General features: G+C 48.2%; 1 protein-coding gene across 2 annotated transcripts in view; it reads left to right on the top strand.

Annotated features, from left to right (window-relative positions):
- slc4a11 (solute carrier family 4 member 11) overlaps positions 1 to 25,613 on the top strand; it is a 237,110-nt gene extending 211,497 nt beyond the window's left edge. For both annotated transcript variants that reach the window (XM_038793208.1, XM_038793207.1), the window contains 3 exons: positions 19,113 to 19,308; positions 21,200 to 21,369; positions 24,592 to 25,613. In XM_038793208.1, coding sequence (XP_038649136.1) covers positions 19,113 to 19,308; positions 21,200 to 21,369; positions 24,592 to 24,655 — 430 coding nt within the window. In that variant the 3' untranslated portion in view covers positions 24,656 to 25,613. The remainder of the gene's footprint in view (positions 1 to 19,112; positions 19,309 to 21,199; positions 21,370 to 24,591) is intronic.
- The last annotated feature ends 297 nt before the right edge of the window (positions 25,614 to 25,910 follow it).

Below are 25,910 nucleotides of genomic sequence, written 5' to 3'. Positions count from 1 at the left end.
CACAGGATAGTTCTAGACACCTGTGTCACCATCATCAGGGGTGGGGGCACAGTGGTTTACAGGCTGGGTACTGCAGCAAGAAATATCTGAAGCTGCTGGGTACTCAAAGGCTATGGGCCCTGATAACATTCCAGAAATGATACTGTGCTTGTGACCTGTGCTACAAGACTGGCATCTACCCGGCAATGTGGAACATTTCCCAGGTGTGTCCTGTACACAAGAAACAGGTCAAATCCAACCCAGCCAATTACCGCCCTTACCGCCCTATCCGTGTACTCTCCATCATCAGTAAAGTGATGCAAGGGATCATAAACAGTGGTACCAAGCAGCACTTACTCGGCAATAACCTGCTCACGAACGCTCAGTTTGGGTTCCACCAGGGTCCACTTGTTTCCTGCCCTCATTACGACCTTGTTCCAAACATGGGCAAAAGCACTGAATGCCAGAGGTGAGGTGAGGGTGACTGTCCTTGACATTAAGGCGACTTGTAACAGGTGTGGCATCAAGGAGCCCGAGTTAAAGTGGAGTCAATGGGAATAAAAGCTGAAAATGTTGGAAAAAGTCAGCAGGTCAGGCAGTGAGGAACAGTGTTCATAATGGGCAGCACAGAAGCACAGTGGTTAGCACTGTTGCTTCACAGCGCCAGGGTGCCAGGTTCGATTCCCGGATTGGGTCACTGTGTGGAGTCTGCACATTCTCCCCATGTCTCCGTGGGTTTCCTCCGGGTGCTCCGGTTTCCTCCCACAAGTCCCGAAGAACGTGCTTGTTAGGTGATTTGGACATTCTGAATTCTCCCCCTGTGTACCCGAAGAGGCACCAGAGTGTGGCGACTAGGGGATTTTCACAGTACCTTCATTGCAGTGTTAATGTAAGCCTACTTGCGACATGAAGAAAGATTATTATTAATAGTTCGGGTGATACGGACATCTCCCACCACAGATGCTGCCACACCTGCTGAGTTTATCCAATACTTTCTCTTTTTATGTCAGAACGAGAGCATCCGTAGAACTTTGCTTTTAGTTTGAAGTCGGTGGTTGTCGGGGGCACACTCTCCACTGGCTGGAGTCATACTTAGCACATGGGAAAATGTTTATGCTTTTTGGAGGCCAACTAATTAATTCCTCAGATATCGCTGCAAATGTTCCACAGAGTAGTGTCCTAGGCCCAACCATCTTCAGCTGCTTCACCAATGATCTTCCTTCCATCTTAAGGTCAGACATGGGGATATTCACTGAGGACTGTGCAAGCACAATGTTCAGTACCTTTACGACTCAGATACTGAAGCCTCCCTGGACAGGCGCCGGAATGTGGCGACTAGGGGCTTTTCACAGTAACTTCATTGAAGCCTACTCGTGACAATAAGCGATTTTCATTTCATTTTCATTTCAGTTAGTGTCCATATACAGCAAGACGTGGACAACATTCAGGATTGGGTTGATAGTTGGCAAGCAACAATCGTGCCACATAAGCGCCAGATAATAACCATCTTCAACAAGAGCGAAACCAATCATCTCCCCTTGACATTCAATGGCATTACCATTGCTGAATCCCCCGCTATCAACATTCTGGGGGGTTACCATTGATCAAAAACTGTACTGGAACAGCCGTACCAATACAGATGCTACAACGTCAGAGGGTAAGAATCTTGACCCCCCCAAGCTTGTCCACCATCTCCAAGTCAGGGGTGTGAAGGAATACTCCCCACTTGTCCACTTGCCTAGATAGTGCAGTCACTGACTGTTAATGCTCATCCTTCGTCAGCTCACCAGGAAACAAAGGTTAAAATTTGGGAGGAGCAGAGCTACTTTCCCTCCTCCTACCTCCAGTTGTCTCTTTAGGCTACATGAAGATCCTAAAAACTGGGTAAAACAGACCCTCCCCTCTTGGCAACGCCCACACAGAACCAAATTAGTTTCCTTATTAGCATATTCACATTTACAATTGAGAAAATGAAAAATGAAAATCGCTTAATGTCACGAGTAGGCTTCAATTAAGTTACTGTGAAAAGCCCCTAGTCGCCACATTCCGGCGCCTGACCGCCTGCAAACTCTGACATTTTTCCCATCTTGCTCTGCCCACGGTTAAAAACAGTGGCCAAGCCATGGACTGGACTTCAGGATAACGTCTGGGGGAGACATTTCAGTCACAAAGAACAAAGAAAGGTACAGCACAGGAACAGGCCATTTGGCCCTCCATGCCTGCGCCGTCCATACTGCCCGTCCAATCTAAAAGCTTTTACACTTCCAGGGGTCCATATCCGGGCTCAAGCCGCTCCTTGAGCATCGCTATCGTACCTACTTCCACTACCTCCTCCAGCAGCGGGTTCCAGGCACACAATACCCTCTGTGTAAAAAAAACGTCCATCGCACATCTCCTCTAAACCTTGCCCCTTGCGCCTTAAACCTGTGTCTCCTAGTAATTGACTCTTCCACCTTGGGAAAAATGTTCTGGCTATCCATTCTGTACACATGTCCCTCACAAGTTTGTAGACTTTTATCAGGTCGCCCTCAACCTCCTTCGTTCCAGTGAGAACAAACTGAGTTTCTCCAACCTCTCCTCGTAGCTAATGCCCTCCATACCAGGCAACATCCTGGTAAACCTCTTCTGCACCCTCTCCAAAGCCTCCACATCCTTCTGGTAGTGTGACGACCAGAATTGCACACTATATGAAATGAAAAATGAAATGAAAATCACTTATTGTCACAAGTAGGCTTCAAATGAAGTTACTGTGAAAAGCTCCTATCGCCACATTCCGGCGCCTGTTCAGGGAGGCTGGTACGGGAATTGAACCATGCTGCTGGCCCGCCTTGGTCTGCTTTCAAAGCCAGCGATTTAGCCCTGTGCTAAACCAGCCCCTTTACCAGCCACTATACTCCAAGTGTGGCCAAACTAAGGTTCCATACAGCTGCAGCATGACTTGTCAATTGTTATACTCAATGCCCCGGCCTGTGAAGGCAAGCATGCTATATGCCTTCTTGTCTACTTTCTCCATCTGCGTTGCCGCTTTCAGTGACCTGTGGACACCCAGGTCCCTTTGCCTGTCAATACTCTTAGGGGTTCTGCCATTTACTGTATATTTCCCACCCGTATTAGAGATTCTGAAATGCATTACCTCACATTTGTCCAGGTTAAATTCCATCTGCCGTCTCTCCATCCAAGTCTCCAACTGAGCTATATCCTGCTGCATCGTCTGACAGTCCTCATCGCTATCTGCAATTCCACCAACCTTTGTGTCATCCGTAAACATGCGAATCAGACCAGTTACATTTTCCTCCAAATCATTTGTATATTACAAACAGCACAGATCCCAGCACTGATCCCTGCGGAACACTATTAGTCACAGCCCTCCATTCAGAAAGGCACCCTTCCACAGCTACCCTCTGCCTTCTATGACCGAGCCAGTTCTGTATCCATCTTGCCAGCTCACCTGTGATCCCGTGTGACTTCACCTCCTGTACCTGTGTGCCATGAGGGACCTTATCAAAGGCCTTACTTAAGTCCATGTAGAGAACATCCACTGCACTACCTTCATCAATGATCAACATCACTTCCTCGAAAAATGTGATCAAGTTAGTGAGACACGACCTCCCCTTCACAAAACCATGCTTCCAAGTGGGAGTAAATCCTGTCTCGAACAATCCTCTCCAATAATTTTCCTACCAATGACATGAGGTTCACCAGTCTGTAATTTCCTGAATTATCCTTGTTGCACTTCTTACACAAAGGAACAACATTAGCTATTCTCCAGTCCTCTGGGCCCTCACCAGTAGCCAAGAGGACGCAAAGATTTCTGTCAAGGCCCCGGCAATTTCATTCCTTGCCTCCCTCAGTATTCTGAGGTAGATTCCAATAGGCCCTGGGGACTTATCTACCTTAATGTTTTTCAAGAAGCCCAACATCTCCTTTTTAATCGCAATGTGATCCAGACTCTCTACACAGTAACTTCATTGTAGTGCTGCTAATGTAAACCTACTTGTGACAATAATAAAGATTATTATTACACATCCTTCCCCAGACCCCTCATCCACCAAGTCCTTCTCTTTGGTGAATACTGATGCAAAGTGCTCATTCAGTACCTCACCTCTTCCCTCTGGCCCCAAGCATAGATTCCCGCCCCTGTCCTTGAGTGGGCCAACCGTTTCACCGACTTATCATCCTGCTCTTTATCATAAAAGCATTGCGATTTTCCTTAATCCTGTTTGCCAATGTTTTTTTGTGACCCCTTTTAGCCCTCCTGACTCCTTGCTTTCCTTATATTCCTCATGGGCTTTGTCTGTTGCCAGCCTTTTAGCCTTTACAAATGCTTCCTTTTCCTTTTGGACTTGGCTGACAATATCCTTCCTTATCCAAGGCTCCCAAAACTTGTCATACTTATCCTTCTTCCTCACAGGAACATGTCGGTCTAAACCTCCCACATGCCAGATGTGGATTTACCCTCACACATCTATCCCCAACCTAGATTCTTCACTTCCTGCCTAATATTGTTATAATTCGCCTTCCCCAATTTAGCAGATTCACCCAAGGACTGCTGTTATCTTTATTCAACAGTACCTTAAAACTTACTGAATTGTGGTCACTGTTCCCGAAATGCTCCCCTACTCGAACTTCGATGACCTGGCCGGGCTTATTCCCCAATACCAGGTTTAGTACGGCCCCTTCCCTAGTTGGACTATCTACACATTGTTTCAAGAAGCCCTCCTGGATGCTCCTTACAAACTCTGCCCCATCCACGCCCCCAGCAGTGAGTCCAGTCAATATAGAGGAAGTTAAAATCACCCTGTTTTTACACCTTTCCAAAATCTTCCTGCACATCTGCTCCTCTTATCTTCCTTTGGCTGTTGGGAGGCCTATAGTAAACACCCAACATTGTGATTACACCCTTCCTATTCCTGAGCTCTACCCATATTGCCTTACTGCATGAGCCCTTTGAGGTGGCCTCCTGCAGTACAGCTGTGATATTCTCATTAATCACTAGTGGAACTCCTCCATCCATTTTACATCCCCCTCTATCTCGCTCGAAACATCTAAATCCTGGAACGTTTAGAGGAAATCCTGTCCCTCCCTCAACCAAGTCTCTCTAATGGCAACAACATCACAGTTCCAGATCCTAATCCAAGATCTAAGTTCAACTGACTTTCCTGGTATACTTCTTGCAATGAAACAAATGCACTTCAGACCACCAGTCCCACTGTGTTTAGCACCACCTCCCTGCCTGCTCTTCCTCTTAATCTTACTGGCCCTATTCTCTTGTTCTTCCTCACTTATTTCACCTTCTGACCTATTGCTCCAATTTTCACCCTCCTGCCATACTAGTTTAAACCCTCCCGTGTGACACGAGTAAACCTCCCAGCCAGGATATTGGTGCCCCTCCAGTTTGGATGCAACCCATCCTTCTTGTACAGGTCTCACCTGTCCTGTAAGAGATCCCAATGGTGCAGATATCTGAAACCCTCCCTCCTATACCATCTGTTTAGCCATGTGTTTGGCTGTACCAACTTCCTATTTATAGCCTCACTGGCACGTGGCTCAGGGAGTAATCCTGAGATTACAACCATAGAGGTGCTGTTTTTTAACATTCTACTTAACTCCCTGAACTCTTGCTACAGTACAGGGCTGTGTCACTCTATGTTGTTAGTACCAATATGTACCACAACCTCTGGCTATTCACCCTCCCCCTTCACAATGCCCCCTACATGATCAGAGACATCCTGGCATCAGGGAGGCAACATAACATCTTGGAGTCTCTTACACATCCACAGAAGTGCCTATCTGTGCCCTTTACTATAGAGCCCATGTAACTATTGTTCTTCTGCACTTTGTCCCTCCCTGCTTAACAACAGAGCCAGCTGTGGTGACACTGGGTGGCGCGGTAGCACAGTAGTTTGCACTGTTGCTTCACAGCTCCCGGGTCCCAGGTTCGATTCCCTGCTGGGTCACTCTCTGTGCGGAGTCTGCACGTTCTCCCCGTGTGTGCGTGGGTTTCCTCCGGGTGCTCCGATTTCCTCCCACAGTCCAAAGATGTGCTGGTTAGGTGATTGGCATTGCTAAATTGCCCAAAGTGTCAAAAAAAAGGTTAGGTTGGGCTACTGGGTTGCGGGGATGGGATTGAGGTGTCGGCTTAAGTAGAGTGCTCTTTAGAAGGGTCAGTGCAGACTCAATGGGCCGAATGGCCTCCTGCACTGTAGATTCTATGATTCACCGTTCTGGCTGCTGCTGCTGTATTTCTTCCCCTGATAGGCCTCACTGCCCCCCCCCCCCCCCCCCTCCGAAACAGTATCCGACAAGCAGTCACCCATCTATCTTCCTGCACCTTGGGTGTAACCACATCTCTAAAACTCCTACCCATGACACTTTCCGCCACCTGCATGCTCCTAAGTGCATTCAATTGCTGCTCCAACTGATCCATGCAGTCTGAGGAGCTGCATTTGGGTGAACTTCTTACAGATGTAGTGTTTGGATTGCTGGAAGCTTCACGGACCTCCCACATCTCACATGTGAAGCATTTTACCCCTCTAACTGCCATTTCTGGAACTAATTAATAAATTCATTAAAAAATAAATACTTATGAAATTAAAATAAGTTACAGTTAAGTATATGCTTCCTAGCACTAGATTTCTACTATAAATGTAAAATGTTCACTGCAATAATCCCCTGCCTCTGGTTTTGACACTCCTCAACATATGATTAAGTAATGAATTAGGTTTAATTACATGTCATTTTTTCAGTTTTTTTCACCGGCTGGAACTCCGCCCTCCGACTCTGCTCCCAGTCAGTTGCGCTCTTTGTAAACACGCGGCTCCCCTCACGCTCTTTTAGGAAATGCACGGAGCACCTCGCTCCCTCCTCACTGAACTCCCTCAGTCACCAAACTCCCATTTTATCACTAATGCAGCCCAAAGTCAGCACTCCAGTTTAGGAACAAACTCAAATGTGTCGCGTGACCTTTCTCATCTGTGCTTATTTCCTCAAGTAAAAGCAACGGACCAGCTAATGTGCCCACCGAGAAGAGATCTGGATTTATTTAAGTGGAATTTTTCAGTTCGATGATTATTCCTACAGGCCTCATTGCACATGGAGACTGGACAACTAATGCGGTTGAGCAAAGTGAACTCGGGAGAATAATATTCATCGAAATGGAACACTATCTAATCAAGATTATAGATGTTGGTCGCCTTCATTTCCATGTGTAATTAGGCTATTTTTATTGAAGAAAGAATGACAAAAAGACCTGTAGAATACCAAATATCGCATCGAGCAATATTAACCAAAGCTTTTTCTTTCACTGGCTGTTTCTCTCACTGGGATAGAACCAGCTCTGTCTAGTTTTGACTTCTTTCTGGCTTTGCTCCAGTGTCCCAGTGTGGCTCACTGGCTGGAAACAATGCAGCTTTAGCAACTGGCCCAACAAGCTTTTACCCTCCACTTCAGCAAATAAGCCCAATCATATTTACCAAGAATAAGGGTTGGCCCCCCGCTGGCGCCGGCGTTGCGTTTGCACCCCCTGCTGGCGGGAGGAGGCGAATGGCTCATTTGAACCCATTTGTATTCTATTAATGGGCTGGACACCGGATTCTCTGCGCCTCCGTGACGCTCCAACCCCCCCCCCCCCCCCCCTCCTCATCCGGGATTCGCGCCGGTGTGGATTGATGCAACTATTTGCCAATGTTGCCCTGACGGGTGGAGCTTGCGGTGGCCAAGGGGGTAGGTATTTAATGTAGGTGACCCCAAAGTCCATCGGAGGACTCTTTCCTCCCCCCCCCCCCCCACACAACACACATTCTCAGCCCCGTCCATCAGACCGCTCTCATCGGAGACCCCCCCCCCCCACATCAGAGACTGGTCCCTGGCATTGGGTGACTCGATCTGAGGGGTTGGTGGGGAGGGGTGTGGTTGGGTCACCCTCATGCGTCCGTGCTGTGGATGGGGTGACCAAACAATTCCTGTGGTGGGGGAGGATGCCTCTACCTGTTAGCGGAGGGGGGGAGGGGGGTATTGCAGGATCCGGAACAGAATCCCTCGAGCTCCCCACCATGCATAAATTAGCCTGACCAGGGAGAGGGAATCGCCCCTGGTGCCAGCGCAAACCAGGAGTGATTCACTTCTGGCGGGAGAACATAGGACGGGATTTTCCCATTGCGTTGTGCCTGCTGCCGGTTCCGTTACACCAGGTGAATAGCGGGAGGAGCCAAAAACGGGATTCGCGCAGAGCACCAAACAGTTTGCCATTCTCCCGGCTCACTCCTGGTGGCATGAGCAGGATCTTGCCCAGGATGGACGACAACCTGATTCATTGAATTCATTGAAATCTCATTAGAGGGGTTAAAGTCGAATGCAGCCGCCTCCCGGGGGTGGGGTGGTTTGCGTATGTGAGGCATTCACAGCATCTTTAAATATTGTGAAGACCCATAACACGGCCAACCACAGCTGCAGCCTATTTGTCCTATCAAACTATCACAGGACAGAGCCCTGCTGTGGCAGATCTCATAAAAGTCCATTTCACCCCACTTTGAGGTTCCAATAGGCTCTGTGGTTTCAATGTTGCAGTCTGCCTTCTTTTCTACCTTCTGAAAATGAAATGAAATAAAAATCGCTTATTGTCACAAGTAGGCTTCAAATGAAGTTACTGTGAAAAGCCACATTCCGGCGCCTGTTCGGGGAGGCTGATACGGGCTTCTGTACTTAGGTGTTCATATTCCATTTCACAATCCATTGACTCTGTCCAGCCTCTAGCTTGACAGCTGAAGGCTACCTCAAAGGAGGGATTAGCCTTGTTCGTTGTGATAGCATTCACAGACCTCAACTGTCAAGTGCCTCCTTGAAAGAACAGGTGGCCTGTCCGAGAGGATGATTTGTGGATAGGATGTCCTGCAACTCTTGATGCTTGAACGCCATAAGAACATAAGAACTAGGAGCAGGAGTAGGCCATCTGGCCCCTCGAGCCTGCTCCGCCATTCAATTAGATCATGGCTGATCTTTTGTGGACTCAGCTCCACTTTCCGGCCCGAACACCATAACCCTTAATCCCTTTATTCTTCAAAAAACTATCTATCTTTACCTTAAAAACATGTAATGAAGGAGCCTCAACTGCTCCACTGGGCACGGAATTCCATAGATTCACAACCCTTTGGGTGAAGAAGTTCCTCCTAAACTCAGTCCTAAATCTACTTCCCCTTATTTTGAGGCTATGCCCCCTAGTTCTGCTGTCACCCGCCAGTGGAAACAACCTGCCCGCATCTGTCCTATCTATTCCCTTCATAATTTTAAATGTTTCTATAAGATCCCCCTCATCCTTCTAAATTCCAACGAGTACAGTCCCAGTCTACTCAACCTCTCCTCATAATCCAACCCCTTCAGCTCTGGGATTAACCTAGTGAATCTCCTCTGCACACCCTCCAGCGCCAGTACGTCCTTTCTCAAGTAAGGAGACCAAAACTGAACACAATACTCCAGGTGTGGCCGCACTAACACCTTATACAATTGCAACATAACCTCCCTAGTCTTAAACTCCATCCCTCTAGCAATGAAGGACAAAATTCCATTTGCCTTCTTAATCACCTGTTGCACTTGTAAACCAACCTTCTGTGACTCATGCACTAGCACACCCAAGTCTCTCTGAACAGCGGCATGCTTTAATATTTTATCGTTTAAATAATAATCCCGTTTGCTGTTATTCCTACCAAAATGGATAACCTCACATTTGTCAACATTGTATTCCATCTGCCAGACCCGAGCCCATTCACTTAACCTATCCAAATCCCTCTGCAGACTTCCAGTATCCTCTGCACTTTTCGCTTTACCACTCATCTTAGTGTCATCTGCAAACTTGGACACATTGCCCTTGGTCCCCAACTCCAAATCATCAATGTAAATTGTGAACAATTGTGGGCCCAACACGGATCCCTGAGGGACACCACTAGCTACTGATTGCCAACCAGAGAAACACCCATTTATCCCAACTCTTTGCTTTCTATTAATTAACCAATCCTCCATCCATGCTACTACTTTACCCTTAATGCCATACATCTTTATCTTATGCAGCAACCTTTTGTGTGGGACCTTGTCAAAGGCTTTCTGGAAATCCAAATATACCACATCCATCGGCTCCCCGTTATCTACTGCACTGGTAATGTCCTCAAAAAATTCCACTAAATTAGTTAGGCATGACCTGCCTTTAACGAACCCATGCTGCGTCTGCCCAATGGGACAATTTCTATCCAGATGCCTCGCAATTTCTTCCTTGATGATAGATTCCAGCATCTTCCCTATTACCGAAGTTAAACTCACTGGCCTATAATTTCCTGCTTTCTGCCTACCTCCTTTTTTAAACAGTGGCGTCACGTTTGCTAATTTCCAATCCACCGGGACCACCCCAGAGTCTAGTGAATTTCGGTAAATTATCACTAGTGCATCTGCAATTTCCCTAGCCATCTCTTTTAGCACTCTGGGATGCATTCCATCAGGGCCAGGAGACTTGTCTACCTTTAGCCCCATTAGAACATAGAACATAGAACAGTACAGCACAGAACAGGCCCTTCGGCCCTCAATGTTGTGCCGAGCCATGATCACCCTACTCAACCCACGTATCCACCCTATACCCGTAACCCAACAACCCCCCCCTTAACCTTACTTTTATTAGGACACTACGGGCAATTTAGCATGGCCAATCCACCTAACCCGCACATCTTTGGACTGTGGGAGGAAACCGGAGCACCCGGAGGAAACCCACGCACACAGGGGGAGGACGTGCAGACTCCACACAGACAGTGACCCAGCCGGGAATCGAACCTGGGACCCTGGAGCTGTGAAGCATTTATGCTAACCACCATGCTACCCTGCTACCCCATAGCTTGCCCATCACTCCCTCCTTAGTGATAACAATCCTCTCAAGGTCCTCACCTGTCATAGCCTCATTTCTATCAGTCGCTGGCATGTTATTTGTGTCTTCCACTGTGAAGACCGACCCAAAAAACCTGTTCAGTTCCTCAGCCATTTCCTCATTTCCCATTATTAAAACTCCCTTCTCATCCTCTAAAGGACCAATATTTACCTTAGCCACTCTTTTTTGTCTTATATATTTGTAAAAACTTTCACTGTCTGTTTTTATATTCTGAGCAAGTTTACTCTCATACTCTATCTTACTCTTCTTTATAGCTTTTTTAGTAGCTTTCTGTTGCCCCCTAAAGATTTCCCAGTCCTCTAATCTCCCAGCAATCTTTGCCACTTTATATGCTTTTTCCTTCAATTTGATACTCTCCCTTATTTCCTTAGATATCCACGGTCGATTTTCCCTCTTTCTTCCGTCCTTCCTTTTTGTTGGTATAAACCTTTGCTGAGCACTGTGAAAAATCGCTTGGAAGGTTCTCCACTGTTCCTCAACTGTTCCACCATAAAGTCTTAGCTCCCAGTCTACCTTAGCTAGTTCTTCTCTCATCCCCTTGTAATCTCCTTTGTTTAAACACAAAACACTAGTATTTGATTTTACTTTCTCACCCTCCATCTGTATTTTAAATGCCACCATATTGTGATCGCTCCTTCCGAGAGGATCCCTAACTATGAGATCATGAATCAATCCTGTCTCATTACACAGGACAAGATCTAGGACCGCTTGTTCCCTCGTAGGTTCCATTACATACTGTTCTAGGAAACTATCGCGGATACATTCTATAAACTCCTCCTCACGGTTGCCTTGACCGACCTGGTTAAACCAATCGACATGTAGATTAAAATCCCCCATGATAACTGCTGTACCATTTCTACATGCATCAGTTATTTCTTTGTTTATTGCCTGCCCCACCATCTCGTTACTATTTGGTGGCCGATAGACTACTCCTATCAGTGACTTTTTTGCCTTACTATTCCTGATTTCCACCCAAATGGATTCAACCTTATCCTCCATAGCACCGATGTCATCCCTTACTATTGCCCGGATGTCATCCTTAAATAACAGAGCAACACCACCTCCCTTACCATCCACTCTGTCCTTCCGAATAGTTTGATACCCTCGGATATTTAACTCCCAGTCGTGACCATCCTTTAACCATGTTTCAGTAATGGCCACTAAATCATAGTCATTTACGATGATTTGTGCCACCAACTCATTTACTTTATTCCGAATACTACGAGCATTCAGGTAAAGTACACTTTTGTTGGTTTTTTTACCTCTGTTTTGAATCTTAACATCTCCAGTTTTATTCCTTTTGTTATTACTGGGCCTATTCACTGTGCTCCCCTCAGTCACTGTACCTTGTACTGTCGCCCTTATGGATTTCTGACTATGTCTTCTCTGCCTTGCACTTTTCCGCTTACTTCCTTTTGTTTCTGTCCCTGTTTTACTACCTTCCAACTTCCAGCATTGGTTCCCATCCCCCTGCCACATTAGTTTAAACCCTCCCCAATGCCTGGGGAGTATGCCTGGGTATCAAACTATTCGGAAGGACAGAGTGGATGGTAAGGGAGGTGGTGTTGCTCTGTTATTTAAGGATGACATCCGGGCAATAGTAAGGGATGACATCGGTGCTATGGAGGATAAGGTTGAATCCATTTGGGTGGAAATCAGGAATAGTAAGGCGAAAAAGTCACTGATAGGAGTAGTTTATCGGCCACCAAATAGCCATGCCTGAACTCGAGGTGTGCCAGCACCATAGAGGCAGCTGCCAATAATCAAAACACTAAAGAGCATTGAGGAAACTCTTGTGGCCAAATGGGAACTATCTGGATGAGCGGAGGGGATCTGAGCACGGCTCGCTAATGTTGCTGTCTGATTCTGGGGTCTAGGGGTTCCTGACCTCGCCAGGGGTGAGTGTGCAGAGCAGGCTTTGCCAGCACAACTGGCTCACAACATGGGGCCTCACGGTAGCATGGTGGTTAGCATCAATGCTTCACGGCTCCAGGGTCCCAGGTTCGATTCCCGGCTGGGTCACTGTCTGTGTGGAGTCTGCACGTCCTCCCCGTGTGTGCGTGGGTTTCCTCCGGGTGCTCCGGTTTCCTCCCACAGTCCAAAGACGTGCGGGTTAGGTGGATTGGCCATGCTAAATTGCCCGTAGTGTAAGGTTAATGGGGGGATTGTTGGGTTACGGGTATACGGGTTACGTGGGATTAGGTAGGGTGATCATTGCTCGGCACAACATCGAGGGCCGAAGGGCCTGTTCTGTGCTGTACTGTTCTATGTTCTATGGTATCCTGAGAGAAGGCCGGACAGTCATGGTCAGGCCAGAGGAGGCTTGAGGGATTTGAGGGTCCCAGGCTGAAAGACCTAACTGATTGTCAGTCTCGCTCTTTCTCAAAATCCTTCCAGATACAAAGATGAATGTTGGAGTTGATCCCGCGGACGTTGCCGTTGTTCTGATTGTCACAGCCGAGATGGGCAGGCATTGTTGAAGGCATCAATGCCAACACAGGCTGGAGCCTGCAGCACATCTGCAGGGGGCTGCTGCAAACCCTCAAGACCCGGCTGCCCATCACGCTGAGAATGGGGGCCAGCGACGAGCAAGGGCGTAAAGGAATCGATGGTCCTACAATGAATACACCATGTGATGCAGAAAACTGCATCTCACCAGGGAGACAGTGTGGCACCTGTGCCACATCATTGTGGCATGCCTCAGATCCAAGGGGCCATTGATGGCATGCATGTCGCCCTGCAGGCACTGCGGCATCAAGGAGTGCCCAATATCAACAGGAAGGACTTCCACTCCCTGAATATACAGATTGTGTGCAACCACCCCCTCAGGAACATGCTCTCTGTCGCCCGCTACCCTGAGAGTGTGCATGACCGTGATACGCTGGGGAACTCTTGAGATCCCCGGTATCTTTGAGGTCCACCCCAGGATGACAGGTTGGCTCGTGGAGAACGAGGGATACCCGCTGAGGTAATGGCTGTGCCGCCAGTACGGAGGCCTGAGACCGAGGTGGAGGCCCGATACAATGAGGCCCAGGCTGCCACCTTTTCTATCATTGAGCAATGCATCAGGCTGGTAAAACTGCAATTCCGATGCCTGGACAGCTCTGGTGGTGCACTGCAATACAGCCCCCAGAAGGCCTCCCGCTTTGTGGGGGTCTTCTGTGCCCTCCACAACCTGACACAGCTGCAGGGCAACATGCTGGAGAGGAGGCCTCGCCTGAGAAGGAGGAAGATGAGGAACATGCAGTCTCATCTGAGAGGAGATAGATCAGGAGGGGCTGGAGGACGAGCCCGAGGAGGAGTCAGAGGATGGAGGACAGGCTACGGCGTGATGCATGCCACATGACCAGGGAGGCCTTCAGCATCTCTAGATTCACATCAGACAAAGCTGTGTGTGCGTCAAGTCAACATCCCTCCCCCTGTTCCCCTTTCTCACCCAGCCCCCATCTCCAAGGGTCCATGTTACCTCACACCAGGATGATGGGCCTGCGTTAGCACTGTCAGCGGATCACTATTCAAGGATGAAAGGTGATGACCACTCTGTGAGGAAAGCTCTGCCGCTCCTCAGGAGCTGATCTGACTCATTTCTGCTGACAGCGCACTCACACCCATCCTCATGACCGAGTCTGCATCAGGGACTATTTATTTTGGACCACTCTGGGGGTGTGGAGGGAGAAGGTCTGTATCCAGTGAGTGATGGGGCTGCAGTCCAGGATGTCCTTCACTGTGGCTTTCCTTTGCTCTCAACAGTGTGTTTCTTTTGGGGCTGTAGCAAGGAGTGACTCCAGATGGGAAGAGAGACCCACTCTGCTGTGAAGATTGCAAAGGAAGGGAGGAGGCAAGCAATGGGCCTCACGGTAGCACAGTGGTTAGCACTGTGGCCTCACAGCCCCAGGGTCCCGGGTTTGATCCCCGGGTGGGTCACTCTCTGTGAGGAGTCTGCGCGCTCTCCCTGTGTCAGTGTGGGTTTCCTCCAGGTGCTCTGGTTTCCTCCCACGAGTTTCGAAAAGATGTGCTGTTAGGTGAATTGAATATTGTGAATTCTCCCTCTATGTACTCAAACAGGCGCCGGAGTGTGGCGACTGTGGGCTTTTCACAGTAACGTCATTGCAATGTAAGCCTACCTGTGACAATAAAGATGATTATTATTATTATTAAGATTAAAATGACAGGGAATTTACATGTTTCAGGTGTGAAATGTTTTACTGGTGAACATTTTAATGTGACAATTATCTATTCCTCGTAGCTACAAATACTGACCTCATCAGTGCACACTCGGTGCTCCTGAAATTGATTGATCCCCTGTGGCCTAGTGCGAGGTGTGTCCTCAGGATGCACATCAGAGGTGGAGGCAGCCTTTGATACCCTTGGTGGTCGCCCTCTGGAGGGTCTGGTGCCGGAGGACTCGACATCAGACTGGCTCTCAGCTGAGTCCTGGGATCCAGCAGACCTCCAACTACAGTCTCCCGTGGATGTTTCTGCCTCCACCTGATGTGCATCAGCATCTGTGTGGTGCTCACCAGATTGTGCCCCGGAAGCCTGTCCATTAATCTCAGCCACGCTGGTGGAAAAGTGCGGGTGATAGCTGTGATACCTCAATGGTGGTCTCACCTGAGCTCTCCTCCAAGCTGGTCCCTCGGGTAGTGGGGGAGACAGCAACTCCGGATGTCCCAGTCTCATCGTCCGAGACAATGGACGTGTGGTCAGCGAAAGGGAAGGATAATTGTCTGAGATATCAACAACTCACTTGAGACATCTGGATGAAGGGGCAGTGCCTCCTCCCTTCTCTGGCGCAGATGTTCTCTCTTCCGGCAACCCCACGATTTCCAGGGTCTTTTCCTCATTGGGGTGAGCACTCGGATCTCTGATATGCCCCCCACCCCTCCAGTCTGCTCCCTTATTATGGGCTACCTTATCCTGTGGGGATGAAGAGAGGATATTGTGAGCCTCACACTTGATGGCTCAGGGGGTATGGGCACTGCGTCTAGAGATTGAGGGGTTGTGCGGGTGGGTGCCAGGAGTTCTGAGGAAGATGTTTGGATGCCGGATGTCAGGAAGATGCAAGGTGTCAGCTGCTGGATTGGGAGGATGGGGAGTGGAGGGGTTTGGGAATTGAAGGGGCTGGCGGGACCAGATTTGAAGGGTTGAGGTGGGACTGATGCCAGCAGGAGAGAGGTGGTAACTTACCTTTGCAGCTTGCAAGATGTCGTTCATCTTCTTCCTACATTGGAAGGCAGTCCTCCTGGTCATGTTGACTGCACTCTGCTGATGCCACTGCCTCTCGGGTGGTGCGGCCCGCAGTGATGCTGGTTCTCTTCCCACCTCGGGAGTCTCTGCCATGGCTTCCAGAAGTCTAGTCAGGTCGGCATCTCCAAATGGAGGAGCAGGTCTCTGCGCTGCCATCTTCCTGGCTTACCTGGGTGAGGGAGCATTTAAATGATGTGCCCCCTTCGTTAGCTGCGAGCAGCTGACCCGTGAGTTGGGCGAATCAGACGCGCGGGGACGCCGGCATGGTGAGTTTCACGTGGGGACTTGGCGAATGTCAATCCCAAACGCGCCATCACAGCCGACGCAAGTCCTCCCGTGAAGCCCACCCAAAATGATATTTCAACATTCTTCGGGTAAATCGTGCCCATAGACTCCCATGGGGAATTCTTCCCAAGATTTCACAGGGATGCTCAGGCTGGTTTTACTTCGAGTTACATTAGAAACCTAAAATGGGAGCTGAGGGTGTGAATCTCCTGGGGTCTCTTGAGGTGTGTCTCCCTTTATTGTAACATGAGCAAGTTTGTCTTTGTGTAAGAACATACAAACTAGTAGCAGAAGTAGGCTATTCGGCCCCTCAGCCCTGCTCCATCATTCCATGAGACCATGGTTGACGTGTTTGTGTTTAGGGTTCCACGTTCCCAATTCCCCACTGCTAACCTTTGATTCCCTTGCCCAACAATCAATCTACCTCTGCCTTAAAAATATTCAGTGACCTCCACCGGCTTCGGAGGCAGGGGGCGCGATTCTCCCGAGTCACGGAAACTCGGGACGCTGGCGTCAAAAACGGGCGCGTTTGACGCCGGCCTCCGCCCCCCTGACGGGGAACCAATTCAGCTCCCCGGTCGGGGCTAGTATCGCGCGGCCGTGAACTCCGGCATCGCGGGCTTAACGAATTTCGTTAAGCCCGCTACCCACAGTTAGCGACGGCTGATGCGTCAGATGACGTCAGCCGCGCATGCGCGGATTGGACGACTCCAACCCGCGTATGCGCGGATGACGTCATCGCGCTTGTGTATGAAACCCACGCATGCGCGGGCCGTTATGCCCCACAGAAGCCCCGCGGATGGATCCATCGGGGCGGCGGAGGGAGAAAGAGTGCGCGGGGTAAGTACCCGCTGCCCGCGATCGGTGCCCACCGATCGTGGGCCCATGGCACCCTTGGTACGGCCGTGGTACGGCTGTGCCAATCGGTGCCATGGTTCCCGAGAACGGGACTTTACGGCCGTTTTTACGAACGGCCAGAGCAGGTGTGTTTTACGCTTGTAAAAACGGCCGTAAAGGCCTTGGAAATCGGCCCATCGGCCAGGAGTGAATCGCTGCTCGCCGTAAATAAACGGCGGGCAGCGATTCGTGTCGGGAGGCGGGCGTGGGGGAGGGGGGAGAGTAGCGGGAGGGCGTCGGACCAGCGTGTCCGTAAAAATCTACGCCGCCCGCTATTCTCCGAATTTTCGTGAGAGCGGAGAATTGCACTCGGAGAGTTCCAAAGCCACACAACTCTCCGAGAGAAAGAAGTTCTCCTTATCCCTGTCCCAATAGGGTGATCCCCAAATTTAAAAACCGTGCCCCCTGGTTCTGAACTCGCCCACAAGAGGAAACATCCTCTCCACATCCTCCTTGTCAAGACCATTCAGGATCCTCAAGACCTTCTCTTTCTCCAAGCTGGGAATGAGGAAACCTGTGTTCATGCAATCTAGAAGCCAGGTTTAACATTTTATAAATTATTTTACTGCATGTGGGCCACGCTGGCAAAGTCCGCATTCATCACCCATCCCTAATTGCCTTGGAGAAGATGGTTCAGAGTCACTGGAGCTGGTGCGATTATAAGTACCCCCACAATGCCGCTTGGCAGGGTGTTCCAAACCGAGGAGGGTTGAAGGAACGGTGATGTGGTTCTAAGTCAGGACGGTGTGTGACTTGGAAGGGAACTTACAGGTGGTGCTGTCCTTGTTCTTCTGGGAGAGTCAGACATTTGGAAGGTGCTGTCAAAGTAGACTTGCAGGTTGCTGCTTTGCTGTCTGTAGATGGTACAGTGTGCGTGACAGGTGGTGTGAAGGCGTGAATGTTTAAGATGATGGATGGGGTGCTGATCAAGAGGGCTGTTTTGTCACGAATGGTGTCGAGCGTCTTGAGGGTTGTTGGAGCTGCACTCATCCAGGCAAGTGGGAGAGTATTCCAGCACACTCCTGACTTGTGTCTTGTAGACTGTGGATACAACTTGGGGAGCATTCACTGAATTTCACATCTGGTTCATTCTACTCAAAGCACTTTTCCATGTTTGAGTGAAGCAACACGATCATGGTTGACAGCGAGGGAATGGGGATAATTGGGAAACTCCTTCAGAGAGCAGACCCAATGGACCAAATTGCTGCCTCTTATGCTGTGACCTTAAAATGGTTGCCTGCTGAATAAAGGAGTAAATGAGCCATTTTCAACACCGCTCGTTGTTTATGAGTTTGAATGGACTGCCTGGAAGGATAGCGGAAGCAGATTAAATAACTTTCAAAAAGGAATTGGGTACTTAAAAGAAAAATGTTCAGAGCGATAATGAAGCAACAGGGGAGTTGGACTAATTGGAAAGATCTTCCAAAGAACTGGCACAGACATGGTGGGAGCAATGACCACCTCCTGTGGTGTATGATTCAGTTGTTTAAAAAAAAAAAATCTTCAAGTCCTTCCTGTGTCTTCTATTGCAAAGAGTTGCTGAATAGGGTCACTGGTGGGTTTAAAAACACTCTCATACCAAACGGCACTGCCTTTAACCACTTTTCTCAGGTAAATCATTCACAGTATTAGAATATTCCGGAAAGGGAATGAACGTCTATCCAGTTGGGCCAGCCAAGCAGATGATTAAATGAAAGGGGAGCCCATTAATTTGTTTTTATTTGAATTTTCACCTTGGCCTGTTTCCGGACTGGAGCCTCATATATTTTTGGTTTTTCTCTCTCAGGATTGTCAGAGTAAGGGAGACCCGTATCTCAGCACTTGTGGCGCACATATTGGTGGGGATTTCGCTTCTCATGTTACCCATACCTCTACAGTGGATTCCCAAGCCGGTCCTGTATGGACTGTTCCTCTACGTGTCTCTGACCTCCATCGACGGGTGTCAGTTCTTTGAGAGGTTGGCACTCCTATTCAAAGAGCAGGTAAAGATGGAAAAGCCTGCACGCAACAACGCACTTGGCACTGAAACTGGAAGGAGCTTTCTCTGACCTGTTAAACTTTTACCATTTGATATCTGCAAAGATGTCGGCATGTTTTGTTCCAAGTTGAAGGTGCTAAGCTAATTGCTAGTTTTAGTTTAAGTGATTGCTTTGAAAATTGGGGGACGGGGTGGGGGGAGTGGTATTGCAGCCATGGCAGCCTGCATTCTCGTCGATGCACAGACATTTGAAAGCAGACATTGAGTTTGATGGAGGCAGGGGAGAGAAATTGGATGTCCGCTACCTGCGCTTTCTAAACACTGCCAATAATCCCAGCTAAGAAACAGCAAAGGGCAGCAAACATTCGTAGGATTCGTTTATACGCCACCAAACAGCAGTGGTACTATGGGGCCTGCTATGAATCAGAACGTTAGAGAAGCATGTAACATGGGTAATAGAGTAATCATGGGTGACTTCAATCTGCAACACTGGGTAAATCTAATGAGCATTAATGCCGTGGAGGATGGGTTTGTGGAGTGTGTTTGGCATGGTTTTCTAGAGCAGGGTGGAGAGGAACCGATTACAGAACAGGCTATTTTCGATCTTTTGATGTAATGATAAAGGGATAATTAATGATGGTTGTAAAAGAACTTTTAGGGATGAGTAAGCATATGATAGAATTTTACACCGGGCAAAATTCTCCCCAAAAATGACCAAGTGTCATCTCCGGTGGGAAGTGTGGTCCAATTCCCGTCAGGTGGGTGGGTGCAATCCCGATCACAATCCACCCACTCTTACCAGTTTTGCAGCAGCTCAGAGGGACGGGGCACCGGCTCAGAGAGGGCCGGGCCCTAAACACACTGGCAGGACCGGTTCTTTACAGATTGGGGTGCCCTGATTCCAGAGTAACGTGACCCCCCCCCCCCCCAAGGATATTGTTACCTCTCCACAGAGCCAAGGGGGCACATCCAATCCTTCACAAAGGGGCAAACTCTTTCCCCCCCCACCAACCACTAAATGATCGGGATACCCTCCACCACACCACATAAGTATGCGGGTGATATGACCCCTCCCCCCACCCAAGTCCGAAGCACCATTGCTACACCCCTTCCCATATCCCCTCTAGTCTGAGGCATAATTCCATTCCACACGAGAGAGACATTCTGCCATGGGAGTCACAAAAGACCTTGCCCTCTTCAGGCCACCATTCAGGCCCTGCCCCTTGTGAGTGCCAACTTGGCACTGATAGTTGCAACCTGACAGTGCCAGGGCATCAAGTGGAACTGTCATGACACTGCCCATCCATGCCCCATATCACCCGGGGGGCTCCAAAGACATCTGACCCTCCCTGGGGTGGCCATAACATCTGCCCAGAAAATTAAATGGAGTCTGCACAAAGGTATTCATTGAGGAACTCTTTGACTTTAATTTATTATTGCGCCTGCTTCGTCAATGGCTGAAAACAACCTTCAAGATAATGGAGCGTGAAGAGCTGTAAAACAAATAAAGCTAACCCCTATTTGAAATAGACTGGACCTGTCAATCAAGAGGCTTGCAATAGGTTATACTGTAGAATTGAATGTAAACAATGCAGTTCAAAGCTTATAGGCTTCCCAGAAAGCCCAGACGCTTGAAAAAAATTAAAGGGGAATAAAACTTGATAAGACAAAAGCACTTCAAAGATTTCCAACACATCAGAGGGAAGACTTTTACCTTCACTTGACAGATCTTTGAAATTGACAAAGGGATTCTATTCTATGATCCTGCGATTTTTAACCAAATTTTCAAAATCAATCCTTTTCTCTCCCCCCCCCCCCCTCGCCTCCGCTCATCCAATTCACATTGAAAACTGCTGTTGTGGTAATCATTGTCTTTCTTTTTTGATCTGGTGTAGACGTCCTACCCCCCTACTCATTATATCAGGAGAGTGCCACAGAGGAAGATCCATTACTTCACTGGTCTCCAGGTCATTGAGATCATCATACTCTGCGGATTTGGAATGGCCCCAATGCCATACTTGAAGATGGTCTTTCCCCCCATCATGCTCGCCATGGTCCCAATCAGGTTGGTCGTTATCTCCATTGGTCCTTCTAGAATTTAGTTCAAATCTGGATCTTTGGTCAAATTGCAATGTGCATGCTTGAAAGAGTTTTGAGATAAATGAATGTCCGTGAGTGTGAAGCAGGCTTCAGTCGAATGGAGGGGTTTGGATGGTTTGAATGCAGGATAGTGGATGATTGGGAGTAAGATATGAGCTGTGGTGCAATCGAGGGGTTCCGGTGGTTTATATATAATAGACACAGCAATGACTTCCTTTATGCACTGTTTTTAATGTAACAATACATTCCAAGGCGCTTCACAGGAGTGTCATCAAATGACATTTGACCGGCAAGGAGATATAAAATCAGATGACCAAATATTTGCCAAAGAGGTAGGTTTTAAGGGGTGTCTTAAAGGAGGAGGGGGGAAATAGAATTTGGGGATGTAGAGAAAGAATTCCCAAGCATAGGGCAGAGGCATGGTGGAGTGATAAAAGTCTGGGTTGCTCAAGAGGCCAGAATTGGAGGAGTGCCATGATCCTGGAAGATGAAAGCAATTCGAGTGGAGGAGGAGGCAAAGTTGAGGCGGTGGGATTTGAAAACCAGGATGAGAATTTCAAAATCCACGCCTCGTGTAACCGGGACCCATTGTTGGTCAGCAAGTACATGGGGCTATGGGTGATTAGAACCTGGTATGTAATTGTGTGATTCAGATGGTTTATTTGTGGAAACATGGATACCCATAAGACCATCAGACAGAGGAGCAGAATTAAGCCACTTGGCCCATCGAGTCTGCTCCGCCATTCAATCATGCCTGATATATTTCTTATCCCCAATCTCCTGCCTTCTCCCCATAACACCTGATCCCCTTATTAATCAAGAACCTATCTATCTCTGTCTTAAAGACACTCGGTGATTTGTCCTCCACAGCCTTTTATGGCAAAGTGTTCCACAGATTCACCACCCTCTGGCTGAAGAAATTCCTCCTCATCTCAGTTTTAAAGATCACAGTCTGATGCTGTGTCCTCTGGTTCGAGTATCTTCTACCAGTGGAAAAATTCTCTCCCATGTTCACTCTATCCAGGGCTCTGCGTTTTCTGTAAGCTTCAATGAGATAATAATAATCTTTATTGTCACAAGTAGGCTTACATTAACACTGCAATAAATTTACTGTGAAAAGCCTCTAGTCGCCCACACGCTGGCGCCTGCTCGGGTACACAGAGGGAGAATTCAGATTGTCCAATTCACCTAACAGTACGTCATTCTGGACTTGTGGGAAGAAACCGGAGCACCCGGAGGAAACACACGCAGACACAGGGAGAGCGTGCAGACTCTGCAGACAGTGACTCAAGCCGGGAATTGAACCTGGTGCTGTGAAGCAACAGTGCTAACCACTGTGCTACCGTGCCACACATCCCCCCCTCATCTTCTAAACTCCATTAAGTACAGACCCAGAGTCCTGAACGCCTCCTCATATGACAAGTCTTACGTTCCAGGGATCATTCTTCTGAACCTCCTCTGGACCCTTTCCAAGGCCAGCACATCCTTCCTTAGATAATAACCCAATGTTCCAAATGGTGTCTGGCCGAAGCCTTATACAGCCTTCGAAGTACATCCCTGCTCTTGTATTCTAGCCCTCTTGAAATGAATGCTAACATTGCATTTGCCTTCCTAGCTGCTAACTGAACCTGCACATTAACCTTAAGAAAACCTGCAACGAGGACCCTTAAATCCCTTTGATGGGGAGAGGCTTCTGAATTACGAAGTCTTCCCCCATTTAGAAAATAGTCCATGTCTCTATTCTTCCGATCAATCTTCATAACCTCACATTTTTACACATTGTATTCTATTTGTCACTTCTTTGCCCTCTCTCCTCACCAGCCCAGGTCCTTCTGCAGCCTCCCTGCTTCCTCAACACTACCAGTCCATAAGACATAGGAACAAAATGAGGCCATTCGACCCATCTAATCTGCTCCGCCATTCTGTCATGGGTGATATATTTCTTATTCCCATTCTCCTGCCTTCTCCACATAACCCCTCTACATATCTTTGTGTCATCTGCAAACTTAGCAACAGTGTCCCCAGTTCCGCCTTCCAGGTCATTAATCGATATCGTGAATATTTGTGGACCCGACCAACACTGACCCCTGCGGAACACCACTAGTCACCGGCTGCCTTCCTGAAAAGGGTGATTGCGGATCGACAGCTGGGGATCGAGATACTTTTTGAAGAGTGTTCAACTACATTGTTGTAGTGTGCAGTACTTTATAACTTAGAATGGTGATACAGCTTTAAGTGATGATTGGAACAAAACATTTATTTTTATTATACACTGAATATTTTAGTCCTGGCTACAGTGGTAAATGACGTGGTTCATTGAACCCACACTGCTGAACTGCTAGTCTCTGATACAGTATTGCCTGATTGGCGTGTGATAGCTGACATGAATGGATTGTCCTCATCCTTCCAGGAATAGTTTGACAATTTTTGGAACACAGAAGGAGCCATTCAGCCCATTCTGCCTGTGTCTGCTCGCTAATAAAATGTCCCCACTGGATCCCATCCAAGGTGCTTCACAGGAAGGGTTATTAGGGGTTTTCCGGCCCTGCTTGCTGCCAGCATCTTCAGGTCCCACCGAGGAGCAATGGACCTTCCAGCCCAAGCCACATAAAAAAACATTAGGACAGGTGACCCAGAGGTTTCCTTAATCCCAGAGCGTTGGAGCCTTGGCAACTGGGGGCACAGCCAAGGGCTGGAGGAAACCCAGAATGGCCAAGAGGCTGGGATTGGAGCAGCACAGACCTCTGGGATGGAGGTGGGAAGGGACGGGGAGCTTCGATTCCTCAGTGGCTCTCAGCAGCATTGCTGTTCTGCTGGCCAGTGAAGGGCCCCCTAGTTAGCAGCAGGACATTGGAAAAGCTGAGATGTCATTTTAAAATATTTTCAACAGGTGGCGAGGGTTATTCTGGCTTCCATTCAGCAAAAGGTCCCAGCTGCAATTGGGTTGAGAGTGTTTCTTTCTCCTCTCGTCTCGGAGATGCTTCTGGCCTCCAGTTGGCAAATGTTCAAAGTAACAGAGTAGTGGAGAATTGGAAGGCAGCACTTGCGTCTCTGATTTCCTGAGCAGAACCTTTGCAAGTGTAGATTGATGCAGGACACTTGGGGCACATTGATGAACGGTTATGTGAATGATTCTAGGTGTTGTGCTCTTCTGGCCTTCATTCTTGTCCACTTGCCTTGTTGACAGATACCACATCATTCCGAGGCTAATTGAAGCCAAGTATTTGGATGCGATGGATGCGGAAAACTAAAGGACACCTCGGTCAGGGCGGGTGTACCTCATGTGTTCTGGATCATGGCGTATATCCAGAAAAGGATTTTCGTGCATCGCTACTTAAGAACCAACGGAAGCAGCTATCACTGGATGGAAACTGAGCTCCAGGAAGTGCAATCTTATCCATTTACTGCAAGCAAAGGAGCAATGCCTGGTCTTCCTTCCGCATTTTCTTTGCACCAAACTTAAAATGTCTCTTTGGAAAAGGTTGTACAATGGAGAATGTGTCTGCGGTAGGGGGAGACAAATCATAAAAATATGTTGTCCTTTGGTCCTTGTTCCTGCAGCCCACCCAGCCAACCCAATCCCTTCCTTATAAAAACTGCCCCGGATCTTGCCCATTCCAGGAATGGCGGAGACAATGGCCAGAATTCTCGGATCGTTGACATTCACTTTTTCCGCCGGCTGCGGACCCCCGCCTGTGGCTTTCCCGGTGGGGTGGCTGCAATGGGAAATCCCATTGACAAGCGGCGGGAAGATAAAATCCCTCCGCTAGCGAACAGCACGCTGCTAAGAAACATACGGCTGACGGACTGGAGAATCACGCCCAATATTGTCGTTTTGTAACCGTCGGACAACTGGATGGGTTAGTTTTCTGAAGCAAAGCATACAATGTGTAGACCCCCCACATTAATAAAATTGGGGATCATTGCTATGCACATTATGATAGTGTATGGCCACCCAGTTCCCTAACATATATAATCTGATACAAAAGATTTAAAGGGATATTTATATATATATAAATATAATATGTATGTATATATTATATGTGTCTGTATATGTATTCCATCTTGGTAATCATTTTAATATTTTCAGTAGTGTGAGCCTGGTCAGGGAATGACTTTTATTTAAATTGCAGGACAGTCATAAATTGAGGCCTTGTATGTTTTGCTGAAAGTTGGCCACGAACCGATGACTCAGCTGGTTGTGGTGGAATGGGGGGGGGGTGGGTGGGGTGGGGAGAGCTAGAATTTTGCTTTCACCTTGCAGTCCGACTAGGATCAACCCTTCCACCTCTTCCCCACCCGTCCCCTTCAATGCCCTTCGGCCCCCATCCTCCTCCTGATGGGGAAAGCCGAACTTGGCGATGTCAACGGTTCTCCCGTCACAACCTCCATTCATACCGTCCGCTTGTAAGTTTAATGGTGCCCCTCTATTTGGATAGAGTTGTAATATAAATGGATTGTAAAGTAAATGGTTTGCTGCTCTATCAATATTAGGATTCAAAGCCT

This window comes from Scyliorhinus canicula, chromosome 3 (assembly GCF_902713615.1).
Source record: "Scyliorhinus canicula chromosome 3, sScyCan1.1, whole genome shotgun sequence".
NCBI lineage: Eukaryota > Metazoa > Chordata > Chondrichthyes > Carcharhiniformes > Scyliorhinidae > Scyliorhinus > Scyliorhinus canicula.
This window is presented reverse-complemented; position numbering and strand designations above follow the sequence as displayed.